General features: G+C 47.0%; 1 protein-coding gene across 2 annotated transcripts; it reads left to right on the forward strand.

Moving 5' to 3' along the window:
* The first annotated feature begins 111 nt into the window (after positions 1-111).
* CFAP144 (cilia and flagella associated protein 144) lies at positions 112-23,845 on the forward strand. 2 transcript variants are annotated; one of them, XM_075003176.1, is made up of 4 exons: positions 112-286; positions 1,980-2,039; positions 13,378-13,481; positions 23,574-23,845. In XM_075003176.1, exons 1-4 carry the CDS (start codon positions 154-156, stop codon positions 23,685-23,687), a joined length of 411 nt encoding a protein of 136 aa, XP_074859277.1. In that variant the 5' UTR covers positions 112-153; the 3' UTR covers positions 23,688-23,845. The 2 variants fall into 2 exon arrangements, with proteins under 2 accessions (XP_074859277.1, XP_074859278.1); XM_075003177.1 differs by having other exon boundaries at positions 13,414-13,481.
* The last annotated feature ends 23 nt before the right edge of the window (positions 23,846-23,868 follow it).

Below are 23,868 nucleotides of genomic sequence, written 5' to 3' on the forward strand. Positions count from 1 at the left end.
TCGTCAGCCAATTGGAGCTGGGGGCGGGGTTAACTGATCAGGGCGCTTGGAGCGAACCACAGCGAATCCGAGGGCAGGAATCGACAGAACCGCCGCTGCTAGGAAGCGGAATGACGCAAGCGTAGCCACCGACAATCAGCGAGCAAGGCTGTCATGGCGACGCAGGGGCGCGACAAGGAGCCGCCCGACCTGGTGCATCAGAACCAGATATTTTGTGAGACCGTCCGGAAGGAGCTGCGGTGCCAGAAGCTGCACACAGAGTACGGGGTGAACCCCCTGAAACGGGGTGAGGCGGGGAGAGGGGAGCCGACACCTCAAACTGGGCAAGACCACCGCCACTCCAATGGGGCGAGACTGGGCAGGGAAAGGAGAGGGAAAAGGTGACCCCCGACATCGGGTGAGGAGGGGAGACGGAGGGCTTACCCCCTTAAACAGGGCAGAACAGGAGCTTGGAGACAAGGGCACCAAGCCCTCAAATGGGGCAGGAGAAAAAGGAGCCGACTGGGGATGTAAAATTCTGTTTAATTAGATAACCAATTAACCGATTAAATAGGGGCTGGAGAGCACTCCCATTCCCCCTCCAACTGCTTCAGTTGTGTTGGACTGCCTCAACCCGGGATGGGCCTCATGAAGCTGAAACAGCCCTGTGCCTCCATGTCCTCAGTGGTTGATTGTAAGGGGTCTCAGCCATTTAGGGATAAGGATTAAGGATAATCCCTAGGGCCTACCCCCTCAAATAAAACATGACTGGGAGTGTATAAATCCCCTTTGCGAAGTAGGGGAGAGGAGGTAAGGAGTAGGCAGGGCCATGACAGAGTGGAATGTAGGGCTGACTCTACAAGCCTGCTCTCTTGTGGTGAGACAGTACTTTGTCCACAGTCACCATCACTTAAACGGAGACACAGGGATATGACCAGATGGTGTGGGTGAGGCAGCCCAAATAGCCATTTAGATTGTGGTATTTGGGGGCAGATCAAAAAGAAGGTATGGTGGCCTGGGTCACAACATGGGAGCAAGATGGGGTGGAAGTTCTAGACAAAATTGTAGAACAGGAAGGAATCTCAAGAGGTGAGTCCAGTCCCCTGCACTCATGGCAGGACCAAGCACCATCTACACAAGGGGTGGGCAAGATATAGACTCAATGCTGGATCCGATCTGCCAAGCCATTTAATCCAGCCTGCAGCAGTGCTGCTCCCTGTGCCTCTCTGGCACTGTATCTTCTCCTGCAGTCCAACTCCTTCCCAGACCCTTCACCCCCTCTTACACACTTCCCTCAGGCCAGAATCTTATTTTGTAGCCATGTTTGCACTCCAATCCCTTTCCTCAGTTTTCCTTTAAGCTGAGTGCTTGGGCAGCCACCCAGGAGGGATTCAGGTGCTGCCCACCTCATTGGCAGAGCATGTTTCTATTGGTGATGCACATCTGCACATGCCTTGGTGTACATAAAATTTATTCTGCCCAGGGAAAAATTAGAGGGAAAACTAGTCACCACTCAAACCATCTGCACTCTCCCCTTCCCCCAATTCCAGATCACAACTCCCTCTCTGAACCTACACCTACTCCTACATCCCTCCCCCAGGCCAGAAGCCTCTCCTGCACCCATACCCAGTCCCAGGCCCTGCACCAGTTCATAACCCCCTCCTTCTCCTAAACTCTAAAATCCCACACCCTTTCCTTCACCCCAGTCCCCTACCTGAAGCTCTCTTCTGTACCCAAGTTCCATCCCAAACTCCACACCCTCTCCACAGAAAAGTGTGTCCATTGATGATTTACCAAAATTTGGTGGGGACCCCCCATCAAAATTATTGCCCATCCTTGCCATAGTCTTTTCTTTTGCTTAACAGCCTAAGTGATGTGTCAGAACATAGTCTGGGGGAGCTAGATGGAGCCCTTTCCATAAAACATGTGTTTCACCTGAAATTGCCTGTAACATTGATTTCACAATAGCAACTTACCTGCATTATCACATTTCTTGCCAGTTCACACGATCACCAGGAAACCAATGTCTTGGCATGATAACATAGAAGAGCCTGCTGATGGTAAGAAGCCTACGAAAAACTGCTGACATAACTAGATAAGGAAATAATTTATCAGATAGATTAGAAATCATTTTCATATTGTAAAATAAAGCGTTTTTTAAAAATTGAACTTTATTGTACAATTTAAAAAACACTCCTGTAAAAGATTAGAAACTGAAAATACAAGGTGATAGCTTTACACAGACTAAGAGTATACCTATGGTAATAACAGGTCTTATTTTCTCCAGCTGGACTGATTGGAAATGATAATGCTGGACAACCTGTTAGTACCTTAGGGAGGCAGGGATGGACAGAGTTATGACCCAGGCCTCAGAACAAATTTATTATCTAAGCAGTATAATGGCTCTGAAAGTGTGGGTCTTTGAATACTTTGCCCTCCCAAAATTTAGAGCATCTGTGTTTTCTGTCTAAGGCATGGGTGTCCAACCTTTTGGCTTCCCTGGGCCACACTGAGTGAAGAGGAATTCTCTTGGGCCGCATATAAAATATATAATATACTTAATGTACATAAATCACATAATAATGTTAAAAGTTTATGATCTTGTGGGGCTGCATTACTAGCTGTCCAGGGCCGCATGCAGCCTGCGGGCTGGACATGCCTGGTCTAAGGAGTTAGTGATGTCTTGATGGACTTTCTGATGCACTTCCCTGCTGTTAAGGGCCTAGCAGACATGAAATTACCTGTTACTGTTTCCTTTATTTTTTCCACATAGTGCTGCCTTTGAGAAGTGTGAATTTCAGAAACTAAGGAGGTACCACAGGTCCTTGAGTTAGCAGGGTGAAGGCCAGTTTTTAGGCACGAATTGCTGGGAAAGCAGGAGGACACTCAGAGAGGAGAGGCTATGCCTAGCTTGGGACTGGAATGAAAGAAATTTAGTTATTAAAGAGAGGAAAAGGGACTGGGCCCAGCTGAAACAGGGATGAAAGCTGAAAGTTTGAGTTTGCTTTTGAAAGACTTTTCTGGATAGAATAAATTGGACCTAAGAATGGGGAATGTTTTGAGTAGGTGACCTGTGTTGATTTTTTTTTTAAAGGGAGACCCAGTTAGGGTGAAGTTGAAGTTTAATACAGACAAATGCAAAATTACTCCACTTAAGAAGGAACAATCAGTTTTACACATACAGAATGGGAAGCGACTGTCTAGAAAGGAATAACAACAGAGAGTTAGCCATGTTAATCTATGTACTATCAAAACAAGAAAGCAGTGCAGTAGCACTTTAAAGACTAACAAATTGATTTATTAGGTGGTGGGCTTTTGTGGGATAGACCCACTTCTTCAGACTATAGCTATACCAGAACAGTATTTAAGGGACAGAGAACCAAAAATAGTTATCGAGATTGACAAATCAGAAAAATGTAATCAAGGTGCGCAAATCAGAAGAGCAGAGGGGCGGTAGGAGAGGGGGAAGTCAAGAGTCAGATAAAACAAAGCACGTAAAAGAGTCCATATAATGACCCAGGTAACTGATGTCCCGGCTCAAACCACATGTTCATGTATTGAATTTGAATAGAAAAGAGAGCTCGGCTCTCTTTCTTTGCCATCGATTCTTAAAGTTCCTTTTCAGTAAAACACAGATTTTCAGTACAAAAAAGCAGTCCAGTAGCACTTTAAAGACTAACAAAATAATTTATTAGGTGATGAGCTTTCGTGGGACAGACCCACTTCTCCAGATCATAGCCACAGACTCAATATCTAAGGCACAGAGAACCAAAAATAGTAATCAAGACTGACAAATCAGAAAAATATTATCAAGGTGAGCAAATCAGAGAGCAGAGGGGCAGAAGGTGGGGGGGGAAATCAAGAATTAGATACAGCAAAGCATGTAAAAGAGCCCCTATAATGAGCTAGAAAATTGCCATCCCAGTTCAAACCATGTGTTAATATGTCAAATTTGAATATAAAGAAAGGTTACTCACCGTAGTAACGGTGGTTCTTCGAGATGTGTCCCCGTGGGTGCTCCACATTAGGTGTCGGGCTCGCCCGGCGCCGCAGATCAGATCTTCCAAGCAGTTTCTGCCGGACTGCGCATGCGCCGGTGCGCGCCACTCCCCCGCGTGCTCCCAGCCACGTGCGCGATCCGGTCCCTGCCAGTTCCTTGACCAACCGCCTCGGATGCTCCTGCAAAACACTAAACACAGATCCGGAGCGGGGAGGATGGGCGGGTAGTGGAGCACCCACGGGGACACATCTCGAAGAACCACCGTTACTACGGTGAGTAACCTTTCTTTCTTCTTCGAGTGTCCCCGTGGGTGCTCCACATTAGGTGACTACCCAGCAGTAACCCAAGATAGGAGGTGGGTAATCGGATTATGTGCAGCTTGTCCCCGAGAGGACCGCTGTTGAGAGACGGGTATCCTCTTGGAATACCCTGTGAAGGGTGTAATGTTTGGCGAAGGTGTCACAGGATGACCAGGTCGCCACTCTGCAAATGTCTTTTAGCGCAACGCCCTTGAAAAAGGGCTGTTGATGCTGCCACCGCCCTAGTGGAATGAGCCCTGGGCATGGCCAGGAAAGGAGTCTTTTTGAGTTTGTAGCACATTTTTATGCAAGATACGATGTGCTTTGAGATTCTCTGCGAAGAGAGACATTCTCCTTTTGATTTGGGAGCGATAGAAACTAGGAGTCTATCCGTTCTCTGGAAGGACTTGGTCCTGTCTATATAGAAAGCTAGCGCCTCCTCACGTCCAGGAGGTGTAGGCACGCCTCTTTGTTAGAGTTATGAGGCTTTGGATAAAACGAGGGTAAACAATAGGTTCGTTAGTATGAAACTCAGAAAGAACTTTAGGAACAAAGGCTGGATGCAGCCGTATGGTTACCGCCTCCTTGGAAAAAACAGCGCAGGGTGGCGTTGCCATAACTGCCGCAAGCTCGCTCACCCTGCGAGCTGACGCGATTGCGAGAAGAAAGGTCGTCTTTATCATAAGGAGGCAGAGGGAAACCGTGGCCAAAGGCTCGAACGGTGGTTCCCTTTTCGCATTAAGCACCAGGTCCAAGTTCCACGAAGGTGGAAGCGGTTTCCGAGGGGGGGTATAGGTTTACCAGCCCTTTAAGGAACCTGGTAACCATGGGATGGGCGAACACCGTGTGCCCTGTCTCTCCGTGTCTGAACGCCAAAAAGGCGGCAAGGTGGACCTTAAACGAGGATAGCGAGAGTCCTCCTCTCTTGAGGTCCAGTAAATACTCTAATATCACAGCCATAGGCACCGAAAGGGGGGCTAGCTGTTTGGTAGAACACCATGCCGTAAAGCGAGTCCATTTCTGCTTGTAGGTCTTCCTGGTGGAAGTCCTCCTGCTACTTTCTAGGACTTGCTGCACTTCCTCCGTACATGTGCTCTCTAGGGAGCTGAGCCATGGATTGACCACGTTTGTAGTCGCAGGCCTTGGGGGTGCGGATGCACTATGGATCCCTGGGCTTGCGTGAGCAGATCCGGCGCCACCGGAAGGGGCATCGGTGGCCGGTCCGACATGCGCAGGAGTAGGGGGAACCATTGCTGTCGATCCCACGTTGGGACTATCGGGATCATTCAGGCTCCTTCCCTCCTGGCTTTCTGCAACACTTTGTGGATGAGCACTGTGGGAGGGAAAGTGTAAAGCAGGGGGCCCCTCCATGAGATCGCGAAGGCGTCCCTCAGGGACCCCCCGTCCCAGTCCTGCCCTGGAGCAGAATCGTGGGCACTTCTTGTTGTGCTGAGTAGCAAACAGGTCTATCTGGGGAAAAACCCCATGCATGAAAAATCGGTTGCAGCAGATCGGGACGGATCTGCCACTCGTGCGTGAGTGCGAAACGCCTGCTCAGCTGGTCTGCCTTCACATTGTGAGCACCTGGGAGGTACGAGGCTTTCAAGGTTATATTGTTGGCGATGCAGCAGTTTCACGACCGGACTGCTTCTGCACATAAGGCACGGGACCGAGCTCCTCCTTGCCGATTTATATAAAACATGGTGGAGGTATTGTCTATACTGATCCCGACTACTTTGCCTTTTATATGGTCTCGAAAAGTGTCTGCAGGCGTTGAACACTGCTCTGAGCTCCAGTATATTTGTGTGCAGTGACTGCTCCGTGGAGGACCACAGCCCTTGCGTTACCTCTTCGCCCATGTGTGCTCCCCACCCTATGAGGGAGGCATCTGTAGTAAGAAAAACCAATATGTGTGGTTGGTGGAAGGGTACCCCTGTTAGCAGGTTCTCGGGGTTTACCCACCATTGCAGGGATTTGCGCACCTCTGTTGCGGGCGACGCCACCCTGTGAACAGTGTGTGCTGCCGGGTTGTATACGCTCGCCAGCCAGTGCTGCATGCTGCGCATGTGTAACCTGGCGTTCTGTTCTACGAACGTCGCTGTTGCCATGTGGCCCAGCAGCTGTAAGCACGTCAGAACCGGCACCGTAGGGCTGAAGGTGAAGACTTGCACGAGGGAGCCGACAGCCCGAAAGCGAGTCTCTGGGAGATACACCCTCGCTGTAATAGAATTTATGCGTGCCCCTACGAACTCTATGTCCTGTGTGGGGTCTATCTTTGATTTTGTCAGATTGATAAGCAGGCCGAGCGAAGAGAACGTGCCTGCTGTGACGCATATTATGCGTAGTACCTCCTCCTTCGAGGCCCCCTTGAGTAGGCAGTCATCCGGATACTGGAATATAAATACCCCCTGTCTGTGCAGGTAGGCTGACACCACTGCCAAGGGCTTGGTGAAGACTCTGGGGGCCGAGGAGAGGCCAAACGGTAGGACCTTGTATTGAAAATGTTCATTGCCTACCATGAAAAACCAGAGGAATCGTAGGTGAGCCGGATGAATAGTTATGTGAAAATACGCGTCTTATAAGTCGAGGGCTGCGAACCAATCTCCATCGTCCAGTGCCGTAAGGATGGAGGCGATTGTGATCATCCGAAAGCGTTGCTTGCGCAGGTACCGGTTGAGGCCTTGAAAATCTAAGATGGACCTCCCGCCTCCTGTCTTTTTCCCTGTGAGGAAGTACCTCGAGTAGAACCCTCTCCCTTGCAGTTGCTCCGGCACTCTTTCCACTGCCCTTATGAGCATGAGATGGTCTACCTCCTGCTTGAGCCTCGCTACGTGGGAGGCCTCCTGGAGGTGGGGCCTGGGTGGAGGTCATGGCGGTGGGAGCGACTGGAAGGGGATGGCGTACCCCGTGGCTATGATCTCCAGCACCCATTTGTCTGTGGTGATCCTTTGCCACTGGTTATAGAATGGTCGGAGGCGATGGTGGAATAACCGCTTCAGATGACCTTGCGATGGTAGTGATGGCGCAGCCCTAGATCTGTGTGTCAAACTTGTGGCCTTTGGCCCTGCCCCGAGGACTGGAATGAAGGACCGAGTCAGTTAATTCAGCAAACAGCTTCTGCGAGTCGAAGGGAAGATTGACTATCTCTGTCTGCAGGCCCTCGGTATACCCGGAGTCTGGAGCCAGGACTCCCTTAGCATCACCACTGCCGTAGCTGTGGAGCGTGCTGCTGTGTCCGCAACATCCAGGGCGATCTGAACTCCCGTCCTCGAGGCCGCGTAGCCTTCTTGCATGATGGCCTTGAGCACTGGTTTCTTGCCCTCTGGAAGCGAGTCCATGAGGGAGGTTAACCTAATGTGGTTGTCGAAATTATGGTTCGCTAGATGCGCTGAGTAATTTGCCATTCGCAACAGTAGAGTGGAGGAGGAGTAGACCTTTCTGCCCAACAGCTCTAGCTTTTTGGCATGTTTGTCTGTTCCCCCACATTGCGACGACTCCACCACCAAGGAATTTGGTTGTGGGTGGCTGAACAGGAACTCCGTGCCCTTTGTTGGCACAAAGTTTGTTTGTTTTTTTGTTTTTTTTTTCCCGCTCTCTTGTGGACAGGCGGAATAGTCGCAGGAGTCTGCCATATCATAGTGGCAGACTCCAAGATTGCGTCATCAAGCGGCATTGCTATTTTGGAGGAGGCCGGAGGTCTCAGATTTTTGAGGCGCTTATGGTGTTTCTCTTGCACCTTAGCTGTCTGGATGCCTTGCGTGAAGGCCACCCTCGTAAAACAGCTCTTGGAACTGTTTGAGATCGTCTGGAGGATGGACGTCCCCCGGGGCCGTAGCCTCATCCGGGGAGGAGAGCGAGGAACCGCTGGGGTACGTCTCTCTGGACCCTTCCGGTTCCTGCTGGTGATGGTACACCCTCTTACTAGAGGTTTGCGAGGGAAAATCTCGGGGTTCCATAACCAGTCCCCCCTGAGATGCTTGAGTCTCTGTCCCCGGTCGCAATTGCCCTCGGGGGTACGAGATCGTTTGTGGGGATCTTTCCCTAGTAGACAGCCGATGGTGTCTATGCCCCGCATGGTAGGGGCGACCATGGCAGTATAGGCACTGTTCTTGGGAAGGTGACCTAGACCACTCCCTTGGTGCATACCCTCTGCGTCTGGGGGAGGGCTGGAGAGAGCGATTTTGCATAATAGTCCAGCGGTTCAAACCCCAGGAAGGGTGAAGGTGGTCCCAGCCAGGGTGAGGCTGGTTGCAAAAAAAAATGGAGAAGGGGGCTCCGGGTAGGCTAGGGGGGACCCCTGCCTTCTGGTTGGAGTCTGCAACATAAGCGGAGGGCTGTGAGAAAGCAACTCCACAGCCCTGTGCGGAGAGGGGCTGCAATGCCTCCTCTTGTGTGCAGCCTTCCCCCTCCCTTGAGGAGGTAACTCCGCCCCCTGATGTACAGGGGAGCCCGGCCCCGTCCGCACCGAGCTCGGCACGCTCAAGGGCGGTGCCGCACGTGCGGTGTCCTCCGGTGCCTGCAGGCTGCATGCCTGCGCGCTCTGCACCGCCGGTTCCCCGGGGGTCGGTGCCGCTGCCTGCGGTGCCGCCGGTACCGGCGCTTGTTTAGCCGCCGCCCTGCCTGCGGTGCGGGGCGGCTGGCTGATTATGGGAGGCTGAGCCACTTCCACGTGGCTCTCCGTGCCGCCGCTGATCAGCTGTTGCTGCGGCTGGGGGCTGCTCGCTCCTCCCGTCCCGCTCGCTATTGTTGCCGGCAGGGATCGGGCTCGGGAGACTTTCCTCCGTTTTTGCGCTGATGGGGTGAGGGAGGCAGCTTTCCTTTTATGGGCCCCGGAGGGTCCCTCCTGCTGCGGCCGCTCCGGCACGTCTGGCTGGAGGGCCTTGTCGAAAAGCAGCATTTCAAGCCGCATCTCCCTGTCTCTCCTTGCTCTGGCTGTTAATTTAGAACAGAAGGAGCATTTCTGTGCAACATGGGACTCCCCAAGGCACCTTATGCATAGACTGTGCCCATCAGACGCTGGCAGCACCTCTTGGCAGGACTCACATTTTTTAAATCCTGAAGAGGACATTGTTGGTGAGTCTTTCAGTTGTTAAACGGGTACTTAGCACCTTCTCTGTGCTATTTTCCCCTTCTGATGGCCTGCTGCAGGAGGAGGGCTGATGGCCCTATGCTCCTGGCCTCCGGCGCTTGTTACTGGGACTGGATTGAAGCTGTCCTGCTTGTAGTTTGTTTGTTGTTGGTTTTTTTGTTTTTTTTTTTTGAAAAATAACAACCGGCTAACTTGCAGTAGCCTAAGTACTTGAAAAACTTTAAAGAAAAAACAGTTAAAGCCATTGAATACGCTGCTTGGCCTTAGCCTAGTTCGGATTCCGTCTGCAGCCGACGGCGGTTAAGAGGAACTGGCGGGGACCGGATCGCGCACGTGGCCGGGAGCGCGCGGGGGAGTGGCGCGCACTGGCGCATGCGCGGTCCGGCAGAAACTGCTTGGAAGATCCGATCTGCGGCGCCGGGCGAGCCCGACACCTAATGTGGAGCACCCACGGGGACACTCGAAGAAGAAAAGAGAGTTCAGCAGCCTCTTTCCAAACTGCTGTGAAAAGTCCTCTTCAGTAAAACATTTCAGTAAAATAGTTGTATGTCTTTAATAACGCATTGCAGTTGTTTAGAACATAAGAACGGCCATACTGGGTCAGACCAAAGGTCCATCTAGCCCAGTATCCTGTCTGCCGACAGTAGCCAAATCCAGGTGCCCCAGAGGAGGTGAACTGAAGACAATGATCAAGTGATTTGTCTCCTGCCATCCATCTCCCACCTTCAACAAAAGGCTAGTCACCATACCTTACCCCTTGCTAATAGCCGTCTATGGACCTAACCTCCAAATATTTATCAAACTCTTTTTTAAACTCTGTTAGAGTCCTGGCCTTCACAGCGTCCTCTGGTAAGGAGTTCCACAGGTTGACTGTGCGCTGTGTGAAGAAAAACTTTCTTTTATTAGTTTTGAACCTGCTACCCATTAATTTCATTTGGTGTCCTCTAGTTCTTATATTATGAGAACAAGTAAATAACTTTTCTGTATTCACTTTCTCCACACCATTCATGATTTTATATACCTCTATCATATCGCCCCTCAGTCTCCTCTTTTCTAGACTGAAAAGTCCCAGTCTCCAAACCCTTAATCATTTTAGTTGTCCTTTTCTGAACCTTTTCTAACGCCAATATATCTTTTTTGAGGTGAGGAGACCACATCTGCACGCAGTACTCGAGATGTGGGCATACCATAGCTTTATGCAGGGGAAGTAAGATATTCTTTGTCTTATTTTCTATCCCTTTTTAAATTATTCCTAACATCCTATTTGCTTTAGTGACTGCCGCTGCACACTGCTTGGATGTTTTCAGAGAACTATCCACTATAATTCCAAGATCCCCTTCCTGATCTGTTGTAGCTAAATTTGCCCCCATCATATTCTATGTATAATTGGGGTTATTTTTGCCAATGTGCATTACCTTACACTTACCCACATTAAATTTAATTTGCCATTTTGCTGCCTAGTCACTCAGGTTGCTGAGATCTTTTTGAAGTTCTTCACAGTCTGCTTTGGTTTTGACTATCCTGAGCAGTTTGGTGTCATCTGCAAACTTTGCCACCTCACTGCTTACCCCTTTCTCTAGATCATTGACGAATAAGTTGAACAAGATTGGTCCCAGGACTGACCCTTGGGGAACGCCACTAGTTACCCCCTTCCATTGTGCAAATTTACCATTTATTCCTACCTTTTGTTTCCTGTCTTTTAACCAGTTCCCAAACCATGAAAGGATCTTTCCTCCTATCCCATGACCACCTAATTTACATAAGAGCCTTTGGTGAGCAACCTTGTCAAAGGCTTTCAGGAAATCTAAGTATATATGTCTACTGGATCCCCCCGTCTGCATGCTTGTTAACCCCTTCAAAGAACTCTAATAGATTAGTAAGACACGACTTCCCTTTACAGAAACCATGTTTACTTTTGCTCAACAAATCATGTTCTTCTATGTGTCTGACAATTTTATTCTTTACTATCGTTTCTATTAATTTGCCCGGTACTGACGTTAGACTTACCGGTCTGTAATTGCTAGGGTCTCCTTTAGGCCCTTTTTAAATATTGGTGTTATATTAGCTGTCTTCCAATCATTGGGTACCGAAGCTGAGTTAAAGGATAGGTTACAAACCACTGTTAACAGTTCCACAATTTCACATTTGAGTTCTTTCAGAACCCTTGAGTGAATACCATCCGGTCCCGGAGACTTGTGACTGTTTAGCTTATCAATTAGTTCCAAAACATCCTCTAATGACACTTCAATCTGGGACAGTTCCTCAGGTTTGTCACCCATAAAGGACAGCTCAGATTTGGGAATCTCTCTAACATCCTCAGCCATGAAGACTGAAGCAAAGAAATCATTTAGTTTTTCCACAATGGCATTATCTTCCTTGATTGCTCCTTTTATGTCTCTATCATTCAGGGACCCCACTGCTTTTTTAGCAGGCTTCCTGCTTCTAATATACTTAAGAAACATTTTACTATTGTTTTTTGAATTTATGGCTAAGTGTTCCTCAAAATCTTTTTTGGCTTTTATTACATTTTCACATTTAATTTGGCAGTGTTTATGTTCCTGTCTATTTTGATCACTAGGATTTGACTTGAGTTGGGGGCTGTAGGTAATGACCACTGGTGTTCTCTTACTGGCTTTTTTGGGCCTATCTTGAAGTAGCTGGCCTCTGGGTATTCATCTGGCCCTGTTGATTTGTTTTTTTATTTCTCCTGGTGGGTAATTCAGGTTTATGAATATTTGGAGAGATCTTGTAGTTTTTGGTCTCTGTCAGTAGGATCAGAGCCCCCAACAGCCCCCAATTCAAACCACTGCAGTGCATTATTAAAGACCTACAATCTATCCTTAATCAGGACGCCGCACTCCAGAAGGCCCTAGGTGACAGGCCTGTTCTCTCCTACAGACAACCTCCCAGCCTTATGAGGATTCTCACCAACAACCACAGTCTATACCACAGGAACACCAGTCCTGGAACTTTTCCTGGCAACAAGGCCCGTTGCCAACTTTGTCAACATATCTATTCTGGAGATACCATCACTGGACCTAACCAGGTTATTGACAGAATCACAGGCACATTCTCATGTTGCTCAACTAACATCATATATGCCATCATGTGCCAACAATGCCCAGATGCTTTGTATATTGGACAGACTTCAAACTCTCTCAGACAAAGAGTTAATGGGCACAAAACAGACATAAAAACACTCCTGATTCACAAACCTGTCAGCCAGCACTTTAATGGAGTGGGCCATTCTGTTAATGACCTGAAAGTTTGTGTTCTACTGAAGAGGAATTTTCACAGCAGTTTGGAAAGAGAGGCTGCTGAACTCTCTTTTATATTCAAATTTGACACATTAACATGTGGTTTGAACTGGGATGGCAATTTTCTAACTCATTAAAGGGGCTCTTTTACATACTTTGCTTTATCTAATTCTTGACTCCCCCACCACTTCTACCCCTTTGCTCTCTGATTTGCTCACCTTGATAATATTTTTCTGATTTGTCAACCATGATTACTATTTTTGCTTCACTGTGCCTTAAATATTGAGTCTCTTCTGGTATGCTTATGATCTGAAGAAGTGGGTCTGTCCCACAAAAGCTCATCACCTAATAAATTATTTTGTTAATCTTTAAAGGGCTACTGGACTGCTTTTTTGTTTTGATAGTATACAGACTAGCACGGCTATATCTCTGTTACTATTCAACAGACTTTCAGGTCATTCACAGAATGGCCCACTCCATTAAAGTGCTGAACACAAAACATTACATCAAAAAGCTCTTAACTCACAAACCTGTCAGCCAGCACTTTAATACACACATACCATGACCTCTCACAGGGCCATTCACAGAAGCACAAAAACAGAGCTAATTTCACTGTTGGCTTCTTGCCTCTTTCTTTGAGAGTATAAGCTCCTCAGAGTGAGATTCAACATGTGAGACATAAGGGAAATTATTTATTCGATATAGTTGAAAATACTCCCCTCTTCCAATACTTTTTCCCCTCCAATCCAACAGCCAAGTTTCTGAATCTTATTCACTATGCTGCACTAGAGCCAACCAAGAAATACACAGAACCTCAGACAGAGAACCAGGAAGTTGGCTGGAACACAACTCCCTTGGTGAGTATGATCCCTAAAGGCTTTATCTAGAGTGGGAGTCACCAATCCTTCTGAGGCAAAGTACCAAAATTTGACCTTCTGACTTCTATGTATGGTCTGAGGGTCTGTGATACTTTTTAAAGTCACTAATAGTTCTACTTATAACAGCTTCATTAATAAATAAAGATGCAGAGCTTTACCATCCTGGACTCAGCTTGTTTCAAGGTTCATTACAGCAGAGGTGGGGAACCTCCACAGCTTACCTGGATCCATACCCCAAGGCTCCCCTTCCCAGCATACAGCCTATGGCAGATTGGGGGTATGGAGCCCTGAGCCTTATGGGCCGGATCCAGGCAAGCTGGGGCCTGATCTGGTCCATGTGCTTTGCTGGGGGCGGGGAGAGGAGAAAATGGCTTTGCCATCATTCTTGCTGCGTATGCCTCTGCTACCTCCTCTCCCTCCACTGGCTGGGGCAAAGGCAGCATAGAACTGCCTGGAGAGAGGCTTCCCCCAGCGCTCTGATTGTCTGGAATTCCTGCCAATCAGAGAGGTGGGAGCAGTGTATGGGAGCTTGGAAGAAGTCTCTCCAGGGCACTTATCTCCCTACTGATGTTCCCCATGCTAGGGGAGGAGGCAGAAACAATGCTGTGGGGAGATAAGTGCCCTCCCCTATACCCAGCCTGTTCCTGCACCCTCTCTCCCGCCCAGACGTCTCATCTCCAGCCCTCTTCTGAACCCCCCACAACCCACTACTGCACTTTACCTCCCATCCAAATTACCAAACCCAGCCCATTTCACTTCACCCACCGTTAGTCTGCTCCTGCACCCTCCTACCCACTCACGCCCAGAACACCCACCCCCAGCTTGCTCCTGCACCTTCCCTCTTAGCCAGACCCCAAACACACACCCTCAGCCTTCTAAGGAGGTGGGAGAGAAACCAGCCTGCAATTAGCTGGGGGGACTCACAACCTGTGGAAGGACCACAGGAAGGGATGCAGGGGTGGGGGCACTCAGAAAGTGGGTGGGATGCTCGTGAAGTGGGTGCTGGGAGACTCCAGGGGGTGTCCCAAAGGGAGACCCCAGGAAGATACCTCATCAAGCCAGGAACTCGCTGGCTGCCTCCGCTATTTGTCTCAGGGCCTCAGAACCTTCTTCCTGGTCCAGCAGCGAAGTGCGGGGCAGTGCTCCCTTAACAACAGCAGCAGCGGAGGCCACGGGGAAGTAAGTAGAAGGCTGGGAAGACAACAGAAGCTGCCAGGGGGCGAGAGAGGGGAACTGATCATGCTGCACTCCCCTTACAAAATGTCATACCCGCTCTGGGGGGCAGCCCCACACTTTGTGCACCCGTTATATGGCTTCATTGTCTTTGCAATCAGATGAGCCACTTTGAAGGATGCCCTCTGAGCCTGTGAGAATACTGTTACATATTTATCTATGACATTTGCCTTCTGCAATTCTCCATGTCATTTAAAAAAAGCAGTGTCTTTATTTTTGTGCTCAGGAGGCCTGGAAATCAAGAGACGCACAAGTTTTGTTAGTTTCATACTGTCATTGGCCAAAATATCAAAACAAAGTACACACTGAGATCATTGCTCATTCCCCACTGTCCATAAAAATCCACGTTTGACATATTCTTTTTTTATATTTTCTTATTTTGCTACTGGAGGAATGTTTTCATATTTGTATGTTCTGTTGTTTTGGAATTTTCAACACTTTTGTGTAACTTTGTTATTTCTGAGAGTAGATAATCACTTGATGAAGACATAGAAATCATAGCATTTTAACCAGCCATTGAAAGCCACTTATCCATCTTCAGGCTAATTTAAAAAAAAAACCAAACACCACTGTTAGTGATGTGCATTAAACAAATCACTAGCTGACTAAGCTTTCTTAGAATCATAGAATCCTAGAGATGGAAGGGACCTCATGAGGTTGAGTCCAGCTCCCTGCCTAAAGCAGGATTAACCCTAACTAAATCATCCCAGCCAGGACTATGTCAAGCTGGGATTTAACCTGCAAGGATGGAGATTCCACCACCTCTCTAGGTAAAGCATTCCACTGCTTTACCACCCTCCTGGTGAAGTAGTTTTTCCTAATCTCCAAACTACACCTCCACCTCTGTAACTTCAGACCATTGCTTCTTGTTCAGCCATCCGTCACTACTGAGAACAGCCTCTCCATCCTCTATAGAGCCCCCCTTCAGGAAGTTGAAGGCTGCTATCAAATCACCCCTCATTCTTCTGCAGACTAAATAAGCCCAGATCCCTCAGCCTCTCCTCATAGGCCACGTGGTCCAGACCCTTAATACTTTTCATTGCCCTCTGCTGGACCCACTCCAGTGCATCCACATCTCTTCTATACTGGGGAGCCCAGAACTGGACACAATACTCCAGATTTGGCCTCACCAGTGCTGAAGGAAGGGAAATAACTTCTCTAGATCTGCTGAAAGTGCTTCGCCTAATGCATGCCAATATGCCAGTAGCCTTCTTGGCTACAAAGGCTCATGGTTGACTCACATCCAGCCTCTCATCCACTAATCCCAAGGTCCTTTTCCGCTGCATTGCTACTTAGCCAGTCAGTCCCCAGCCTGAAACAATGCGTGGGATTCTTCCGTCCCAAGTGCAGGACTCTATACTTCTCCTTGTTGAACCTCATCAGATTACTTTTGTCCCAATCCTCCAACTTATCTAGGTCACTCTGAACCCTAGCCTTACCTTCCAACATATCTACCTGTCCGCTTAGCTTACTGTCATCCGCAAATTTGCTGAGGGGGCAACCCATCCCCTCATCCAATCATTAATAAAGATGTTGAATAATACTGTCCCTAGAACTGATCCTTGGGGAACTACTTGAAACTGACTGCCTACCAGACGTTGAGCATTGATCGCTACCCATTGGGCCCGACCATCTAGCCAGTTTTCTATTCACCTTACAGTCCATGTATCCAATCCGTACTTCCTTAACTTATAAGCAAGAATGTTGTGGGAGACTGTATCAAAAACTTTGTAAAGTCAAGTGGAGGGGTATCAAATCTGTTGACTTACCGATGTCTACAGAGCCAGGTACCTCAACATAGAAGCTAATCAGATTGGTCAGGCATGACTTACCGTTCGTGAATCCATGTGGACTATTCTTGATCACTTTCTCCTCTTCAAAGTGTTTCAAAATGGATTCCTTGAGGATCCTCTCCATAATTTTTCCAGGGCCTGAGGTAAGGCTGACTGTCTATTGTTCCCTGGATCATCCTCCTTTCCTTTTTTAAAGATGGGCACTATGTCCAGTCTTTACTTCCCTGGATCATCCTCCATTCCTTTTTTAAAGATGGACACTATATTTATCTTTTTCCAGTCATCCGGAACCTCTCCTGATCTCTGTGAGTCTTCAAAGATAACAGCCAATGGCTCTGCAATGACATTTGCCAATTCCCTCTGTACTCTTGGATACAGTAAATCTGAACCCATGGATCTGTGTATGTCTAGCTTTTATAAATAGCCCTTAATCTGTTCCTTCCCAACCAAGGGCTGCCCACCTCCTTCCCATACTCCATTGCCTAGTGCAGTAGTCTGGAAGCTGACCGTGTCCACAAAGACAGAGGCAAAAAAAGCATTGAGTACTTCAGTTTTTCCCATATTATCTGTCACCAGATCTGTCATCACCTGCCTTCTTCTGACCACGCCAGAGAATTTTACAAAATGCAATGGAAATGAAACTAGCTCTCTGCCAGCAGAGACCAGGGAGGGAGGCAGGTAGTGAGTGCTCCACAGGGCAGGTGACAGAAGAGAAGCTGCATGAGTCAAGGGGTGGGGGACTGGGAGGGGACCAGAAATGAAGCCTGCTCTCTGCCAGCAGAGACCATAGAGGCAGGCAGCAAGTGCTGCACAGGGCAAGTGGCAGAAGGCAAAGGAGAGCCCCCATGGGGGGTGGGGGAGCCGATTGCTGTACTCCCCTTTTGACATTTTGCACCCGCAGGGGGGTCATGCCCCCTAGTTTCCACACCCTGATCTAAAGTATAAAAAGCAGCAACTCACTGTAATTCTTTGAACTCCTGAACCCATTTCTCTGCGGAGGAATAAAGGTGGTACAAGATGAATTGTAACAAGTATAACCAATAGAACAGAATCAAAACAAAAAGCAGTCAAGTAGCACTTTAAAGACTAGCAAAATAGTTTATTAGGTGAGTTTTTGTGGGACAGACCCACTTCTTCAGACCATATCCAGACCAGAATGGATATGGTCTGAAGAGGAGGATATGGTCTGAAGAAGTGGGTCTGTCCCACGAAAGCTCACCTAATAAACTATTTCGCTAGTCTTTAAAGTGCTTCTTGACTGCTTTTTGTTTTGATAGTGTATAGACTAGCACAGCTTACTCTCTGTTACTATTCAATAGAACAGAGTATCAGAGAGGTAGCCTTGTTAGTGTGTATCTTCGAGAGCAAGAAGTCCTGTGGCACCTTATAAACTAACAGATATTTTGGAGCATAAGCTTTCATGGGCAAAGACCCTCTTCATCAGATGCACGGGGGGGGGGGGGGGCGTTTCAGAGGAGTATTTAAAGAGTGGGGTCGGAGTAAAAGGGAGGGCCAGAGCTGACAAGGTCTCTTCAATCAGGGTGGAAATAGCCCATTGTCAGTAGTCTACATCAAGAGAGGAGGAAAAACAAGTCAGGCCAGTGAGGGGAGATGCGGCCCATTCTCAGAAGCCTGGGAAACAGGAGTGGCTGGGAAAGAGCTGATAATCTAGTAGTAGCAAATTGAAAGGAATTTTCACAGCTGTTTGGAAAGAGAGGCTGCTGAACTCTCTCTGATATTCAAATTTGACACATTAACACATGGTTTGAACCAGGATGACCATTTTCTAGCTCATTATAGGTGCTCTTTTACATACTTTGCTTTATCTAATTCTTGACTTGCTCCCACTCCTTCTGCCACTCTGCTCTCTGATTTGCTTACCTTGATGATAATTTTTCTGATTTGTCAGCCTTGATTACTATTTTTGGTTCTCTGTGCCTCAAGTATTGAATCTGTTCTGGTATGACTATGATCTGAAGTAGTGGGTCTGTCCCATGAAAGCTCATCACCTAATAAATTATTTTGTTAGTCTTTATAGTGCTACTGGATTGCTTTTTTGTTTTCCTTAATTTTTAGTAGAACTGAGTGGAGTTGTACAGCCCAACTCAGAGGTGTCAGCTTCCTGAGGTTCCAGGGGATGCTTGACTCCTGCGTGACTCACCCGTCCACCACTTCCCCCAAAGTCCTCCTCTGCCCTGTCTCTTCCCACTCCTTTCACCTTTCTTCTTTCTTGCCCCTGCTCTCCTGCATGCTGCTGAACCGGTGATTGTGGTGGTCAGGAGGCATTGGGAGGGAGAGTGAGGAATTAATCTGTGGAGCAAGCAGTGGTTGTTGAGCATACACATTTTTTTCTCCAGCCCCAGAGCAACCACAGACTACCCTGCATCTAAGGCCCAGCTTGTGTAGGCACTGCTGCATAGAGAGGTGAACTGATAGTTTCCCTCAGACTCTGCTGCAACCCTATGCAAAATATTTGCAGTCAGTTCTGGCATCAATATCATATGCTAATAAAATTGGAGGGAATTCAGTGAGGATACATACTAATAAAATGACATTAAATGGGAGATAAGGCTACCAATGTTTGTAAGTAAATGTTGTATGACTATGCTTTATGTAGGTGGGAAGAAAGAATCCACAAACTACTAATTAATCAGATTTATCTCAGTCAAAATATATTTTCTGAGTTATGATAAGGAATCAACATGGAAATACTTGGGGAGAAAAGATGTAAATTCAATGACATACAGATTTATTAAAAAAGGAACATGCCTGACAAATTAGTAGCTGTATTTCTGACTGATCCAGTAGACACTTCTGAGATTTCATTTAAAAACAAAGAATGCCTGGAGATTTCTGGTAAACTTCTTCTTGGAAGCCAATAGCTGAGTGAACATAGAGCTGATATAATTTTACTTGTTCAAGAGAACAGAGAGGGCTGTTGCAAGTTAATTTCCTTCTGATCAGAGGAAAAAAAAAAAGAGATGCAGTCAGTGGTATAGAGGGTGTTAGTCTTTTAAAACTTAGCTAGTTATTAAATGGATAACACCTGCAAAGAGGCGATCGCTAAAGGGTAACAAGGTGCATAGTGCTCCAAAGAAAACAATTTCTAACTGCAAAGATTCTTGGATAGAGCAAGTCATGGCACACTGCCCACTTTGCCACGAAGCACTGACCTTTCATCTGCATCCCTGTGCAACTCACCTCACCTTATTCCTGACTCCTGATTTGACTGGTAATATACTTTCAATCACATACAAACCCTGTTTACTCCACAAAACTCACATCTTCCGAATGGCTTTAATGACATGATTTTATCCTTCATACCAGTGAAGGGCAACCTAGGCTAGTGAGTGGGTTGCATGAGTGACCCTTCCTCATCTTGGTGGGCTGCAAGATTGTCATAACCCAGATGGTCTCCCAGGATAGGGTAGTTTTGTTAATTGCACTCGCATACCTAGAATTTGTGGGGTGTGCCAATTGAACCATAACACCACTTTGACACAGAGGGAACATATGGCTCTCACAATGATGAATATTATCACACACCTCACTTCATCTGCCCTCACTTTAAGTGCACAACAATTTTGCAATGCCTGTAGACAAAAAAAAAAAAAAAAAAAAAAGGATAAAACCAGGAGACTCTGGCAACCCTCTGCTTGGGCAACAGTAAACAAAATGTCTTGTGGGCCATATATAGAACCCCAATGAGCCCCATGCAGCCCTCAGCTTATAGGTTGCCCATCACTGCTTTATAACCATTAGCCCAGCAACCAACAAAGCTAAGGTATAAGGGATCCCCCGTTCTTGCATCAAACAATTGTTAACTAGTTCTAGCTCCAAAAATGGTAATTATATCATGTACCTCAGGTGGGTATGAGTTATTGGGAGACAATGCCTGAGCTAGAAAAAACCCAGATTGACTTTCAGGTCAGTGATGGAGGTTATAGGAATAGCAGCAAGGGGGATAAAATTAGATCTAGAGCTGAGCACCTCTACAATTAGAGTTAGAGACAAACCTAGGAGCTCTCAGTACCATTTTTATATAATCACTTTAGACATGCAATTACAAAAAGACAAATGAAGTTTCTTTTGTGTGGGCATCTTGGTACTGCAGAAATCCAATAGTGAAGATCTAGAGGCTAGAGAGACTGGGACTTTTCAGTTTGGAAAAAAGGCGATTGAGGGGCGATATGATAGAGGTATATAAAATCATAAATGGTGTGGAGAAAGTGAATATAGAAAAATTATTTACCTTTTCCCATAATACAAGAACTAGGGGACACCAAATGAAATTGATGGGTAGTAGGTTCAAAACTAATAAAAGGAAATTTTTCTTCACACAGCGCACAGTCAACCTGTGGAACTCCTTGCCGGAGGAGGCTGTGAAGGCCAGGACTCTATTAGGGTTTAAAAAAGAGCTTGATAAATTTTTGCAGGTTAGGTCCATAAATGGCTATTAGCCAGGGATAAAGTATGGTGCCCTAGCCTTCATAACAAGGGCAGGAGATGGATGGCAGGAGATAAATCACTTGATCATTGTCTTCTGTTCTCCTTCTCTGGGGCACCTGGCATTGGCCACCGTCGGCAGATGGGATGCTGGGCTTGATGGACCTTTGGTCTGACCCAGTATGGCCATTCTTATGTTCTTATGATGGACAAAGGCCAGTATAAAAAAGCCTATCTATTGCATTTACCCTAGTAGCGATCACCCAATAGCCTCATATATGAGGGCAAGTCATGCCTGACCAATCTGATTAGCTTCTATGATGAGGTAACTGGCTCTGTGGACATGGGGAAGTCAGTGGATGTGATATACCTTGACTTCAACAAAACTTTTTATACAGTCTTCCACAACACTCTTGTCTGTAAGTTAAGGAAGTATGGATTAGATCCATGGACTGTAAGATGGATAGAAAGCTGGCATGATGGTCCGGCCCAATGCATAGTAGTCAATGGCTCACTATCTGGATGGAGGTTGGTTTCAAGCGGAGTGCCACAAGGCTCGGTTCTGGGGCACATGTTGTTCAACATCATTATTAATGACCTAGATGAGGGACTGGATAGCAACCTCAGCAAATTTGTGGACAACACTAAACTAGAAGAGGTAGATGCGTTGGAGGGTAGAGCTAGGATCCAGAGTGACCTGGATAAATTGGAGAATTAAGAACATAAGAACAGCCATACTGGGTCAGACCAAAGGTCCATCTAGCCCAGTATCCTGTCTGCCGACAGTAGCCAATGCCTGGTGGCCCAGCGGAGGTGAACCGAAGACAATGATCAAGCGATTTGTCTCCTGCCATCTATCTCCCGCCTTCGACAAAAGGCTAGGCACCATACCTTACCACTTGCTAATAGCCATCTATGGACCTAACCTCCAAATATTTATCGAGCTCTTTTTTAAACTCTGTTAGAGTCCTGGCCTTCACAGCGTCCTCTGGTAAGGTTGACTGTGCGCTGTGAGAAGAAAAACTTTCTTTTGTTAGTTTTGAACCTGCTATCCATTAATTTCATTTGGTGTCCTCTAGTTCTTATAGTATGGGAACAAGTAAATAACTTTTCTGTATTCACTTTCTCCACACCATTCATGATTTTATATACCTCTATCATATTGCCCCTCAGTCTCCTCTTTTCCAGACTGAAAAGTCCCAGTCTCTCTAGCCTCTCCTCATATGGGACCTGTTCCAAACCCTTAATCATTTTAGTTGCCCTTTTCTGAACCTTTTCTAATGCCAATATATCTTTTTTGAGGTGAGGAGACCACATCTGCACGCAGTACTCAAGATGTGGGCGTACCATAATTTGGGCCAAAATTGGGCCAAAAGAAATCTGATGCAGTTCAACAAGGAGAAGTGTAGAGTCCTGCGCTTAAGAGGGAAGAATCCCAAGCATTGTTAGAGGCTGGGGACCGACTGGCTAAGCAGCAGTACAGCGGAAAGGGACCTAAGGGTTATGGTGGATGAAAGGCTGGATATGTGTAAACACTGTGCCCTTGCAGCCAAGAAGGCTAATGGCATATTAGGGTCTATTAGGAGGAGCATTTCAAGCAAGTCTAGAGAAGTTGTTGTTCCCCTCTATTCGGCACTGGTGAGGCCACATCTGGAATACTATGTTCAGTTTTGGGCCCCCCCAGTATAAAAAGGATGTGGACGTGCTAGAGCAGGTTCAGCGGAGGGCAATGAAAATGATTAAGGGGCTGAAGCACATGACCCATGAGGAGCGGCTGAGGGATTTGGGCTTATTTAGTTTACAGAAGAGAAGACTGAGGGGTGATTTAATAGTAGCTTTCAACTTCCTGAAGGGGAGCTCTAAAGAGGATGGAGAGAAACTGTTTTGAGTGAATAACAAGAAGTCCTGTGGCACTTTATAGACTAACAGATATTCTGGAGCATAAGCTTTCGTGGGCAAAGACCCTGGTGTCAGATAGCAGAACAAGGAGCAATGGTCTGAATTTACAGAAGGAGAAGACTATCAAAACAAAAAAGCAGTCCAGTAGCACTTTAAAGACTACAAAATAATTTATTAGGTGATGAGCTTTTGTGGGACAGACCCACTTCTTCAGACCATAGCCATATCAGAACAGACTCAACATTTAAAGCACAGAGAACCAAAATAGTAATCAAGGTTGACAAATCAGAAAAATATAATCAAGGTGAGCAAATCAGAGAGCAGAGGGGCAGAAGGCGGGGTGCAAGAGTTAGATTAAAGGGACAACTAGGCTGGATATTAGGAAAAACTACTTCACCAGGAGGGTGGTGAAGCATTGGAATGGATTGCCTAGAGAGGTGGTGGATTTTCCATCATCCCTAGAGGTTTTTAAGTCCCAGCTTGAGAAGGTCCTGGGTGGGATGATTTAGTTGGGGTTGATCCTGCTTGAAGCAGGGGGCTAGACTAGATGACCTCCTGAGGTCTCTTCCAGCCCTATGGTTCTATGATTGTTACCTTATTCATCATATAGTCGTGCAGCAGCATGCTGCAGCAACTGATTCCTTGAAGTCTTGATCTCAAAGATACACTTCTCACACTTTGACCCTATTCTCTTCCACAGATTAGCGTGGACCGCACTGATCGCAGACTGTGCTTCCCAAGCCGGAACACTGAGATCACCAAGTACATGGCTGCTATATGGCATCTGAAGGAGCAGAGTGAGAACGTACAGTAGGATGGTAGTAGCAACATTGCTTTGCTAGGCAGAATTGTGTGAGTACTGCCATAGGTAGCCTTAGAGATTTCTGAACAAGAAGGAAGGAGGACTTGCCAGCTGGGATAAGCCTCCTGGTAACTGACAATGATTACAGAAATAAACCCATGTGAAAGTTCTGCTTTTGCCTCTTACTGCTCTC

The sequence above is a fragment of the Carettochelys insculpta genome, chromosome 9 (genome assembly GCF_033958435.1).
Source record: "Carettochelys insculpta isolate YL-2023 chromosome 9, ASM3395843v1, whole genome shotgun sequence".
NCBI classification, from domain to species: Eukaryota; Metazoa; Chordata; order Testudines; family Carettochelyidae; genus Carettochelys; species Carettochelys insculpta.

Bases quoted from the DNA above. Each gene is read 5' to 3' on its own strand.
- CFAP144 (XM_075003176.1), top strand. From the start codon at position 154: ATGGCGACGCAGGGGCGCGACAAGGAGCCGCCCGACCTGGTGCATCAG. The intron at 287-1,979 runs GTGAGGCGGGGA...ATTTCTTGCCAG, and splicing joins GGTGAACCCCCTGAAACGGG to TTCACACGATCACCAGGAAA. The intron at 2,040-13,377 runs GTAAGAAGCCTA...CCAATCCAACAG, and splicing joins CATAGAAGAGCCTGCTGATG to CCAAGTTTCTGAATCTTATT.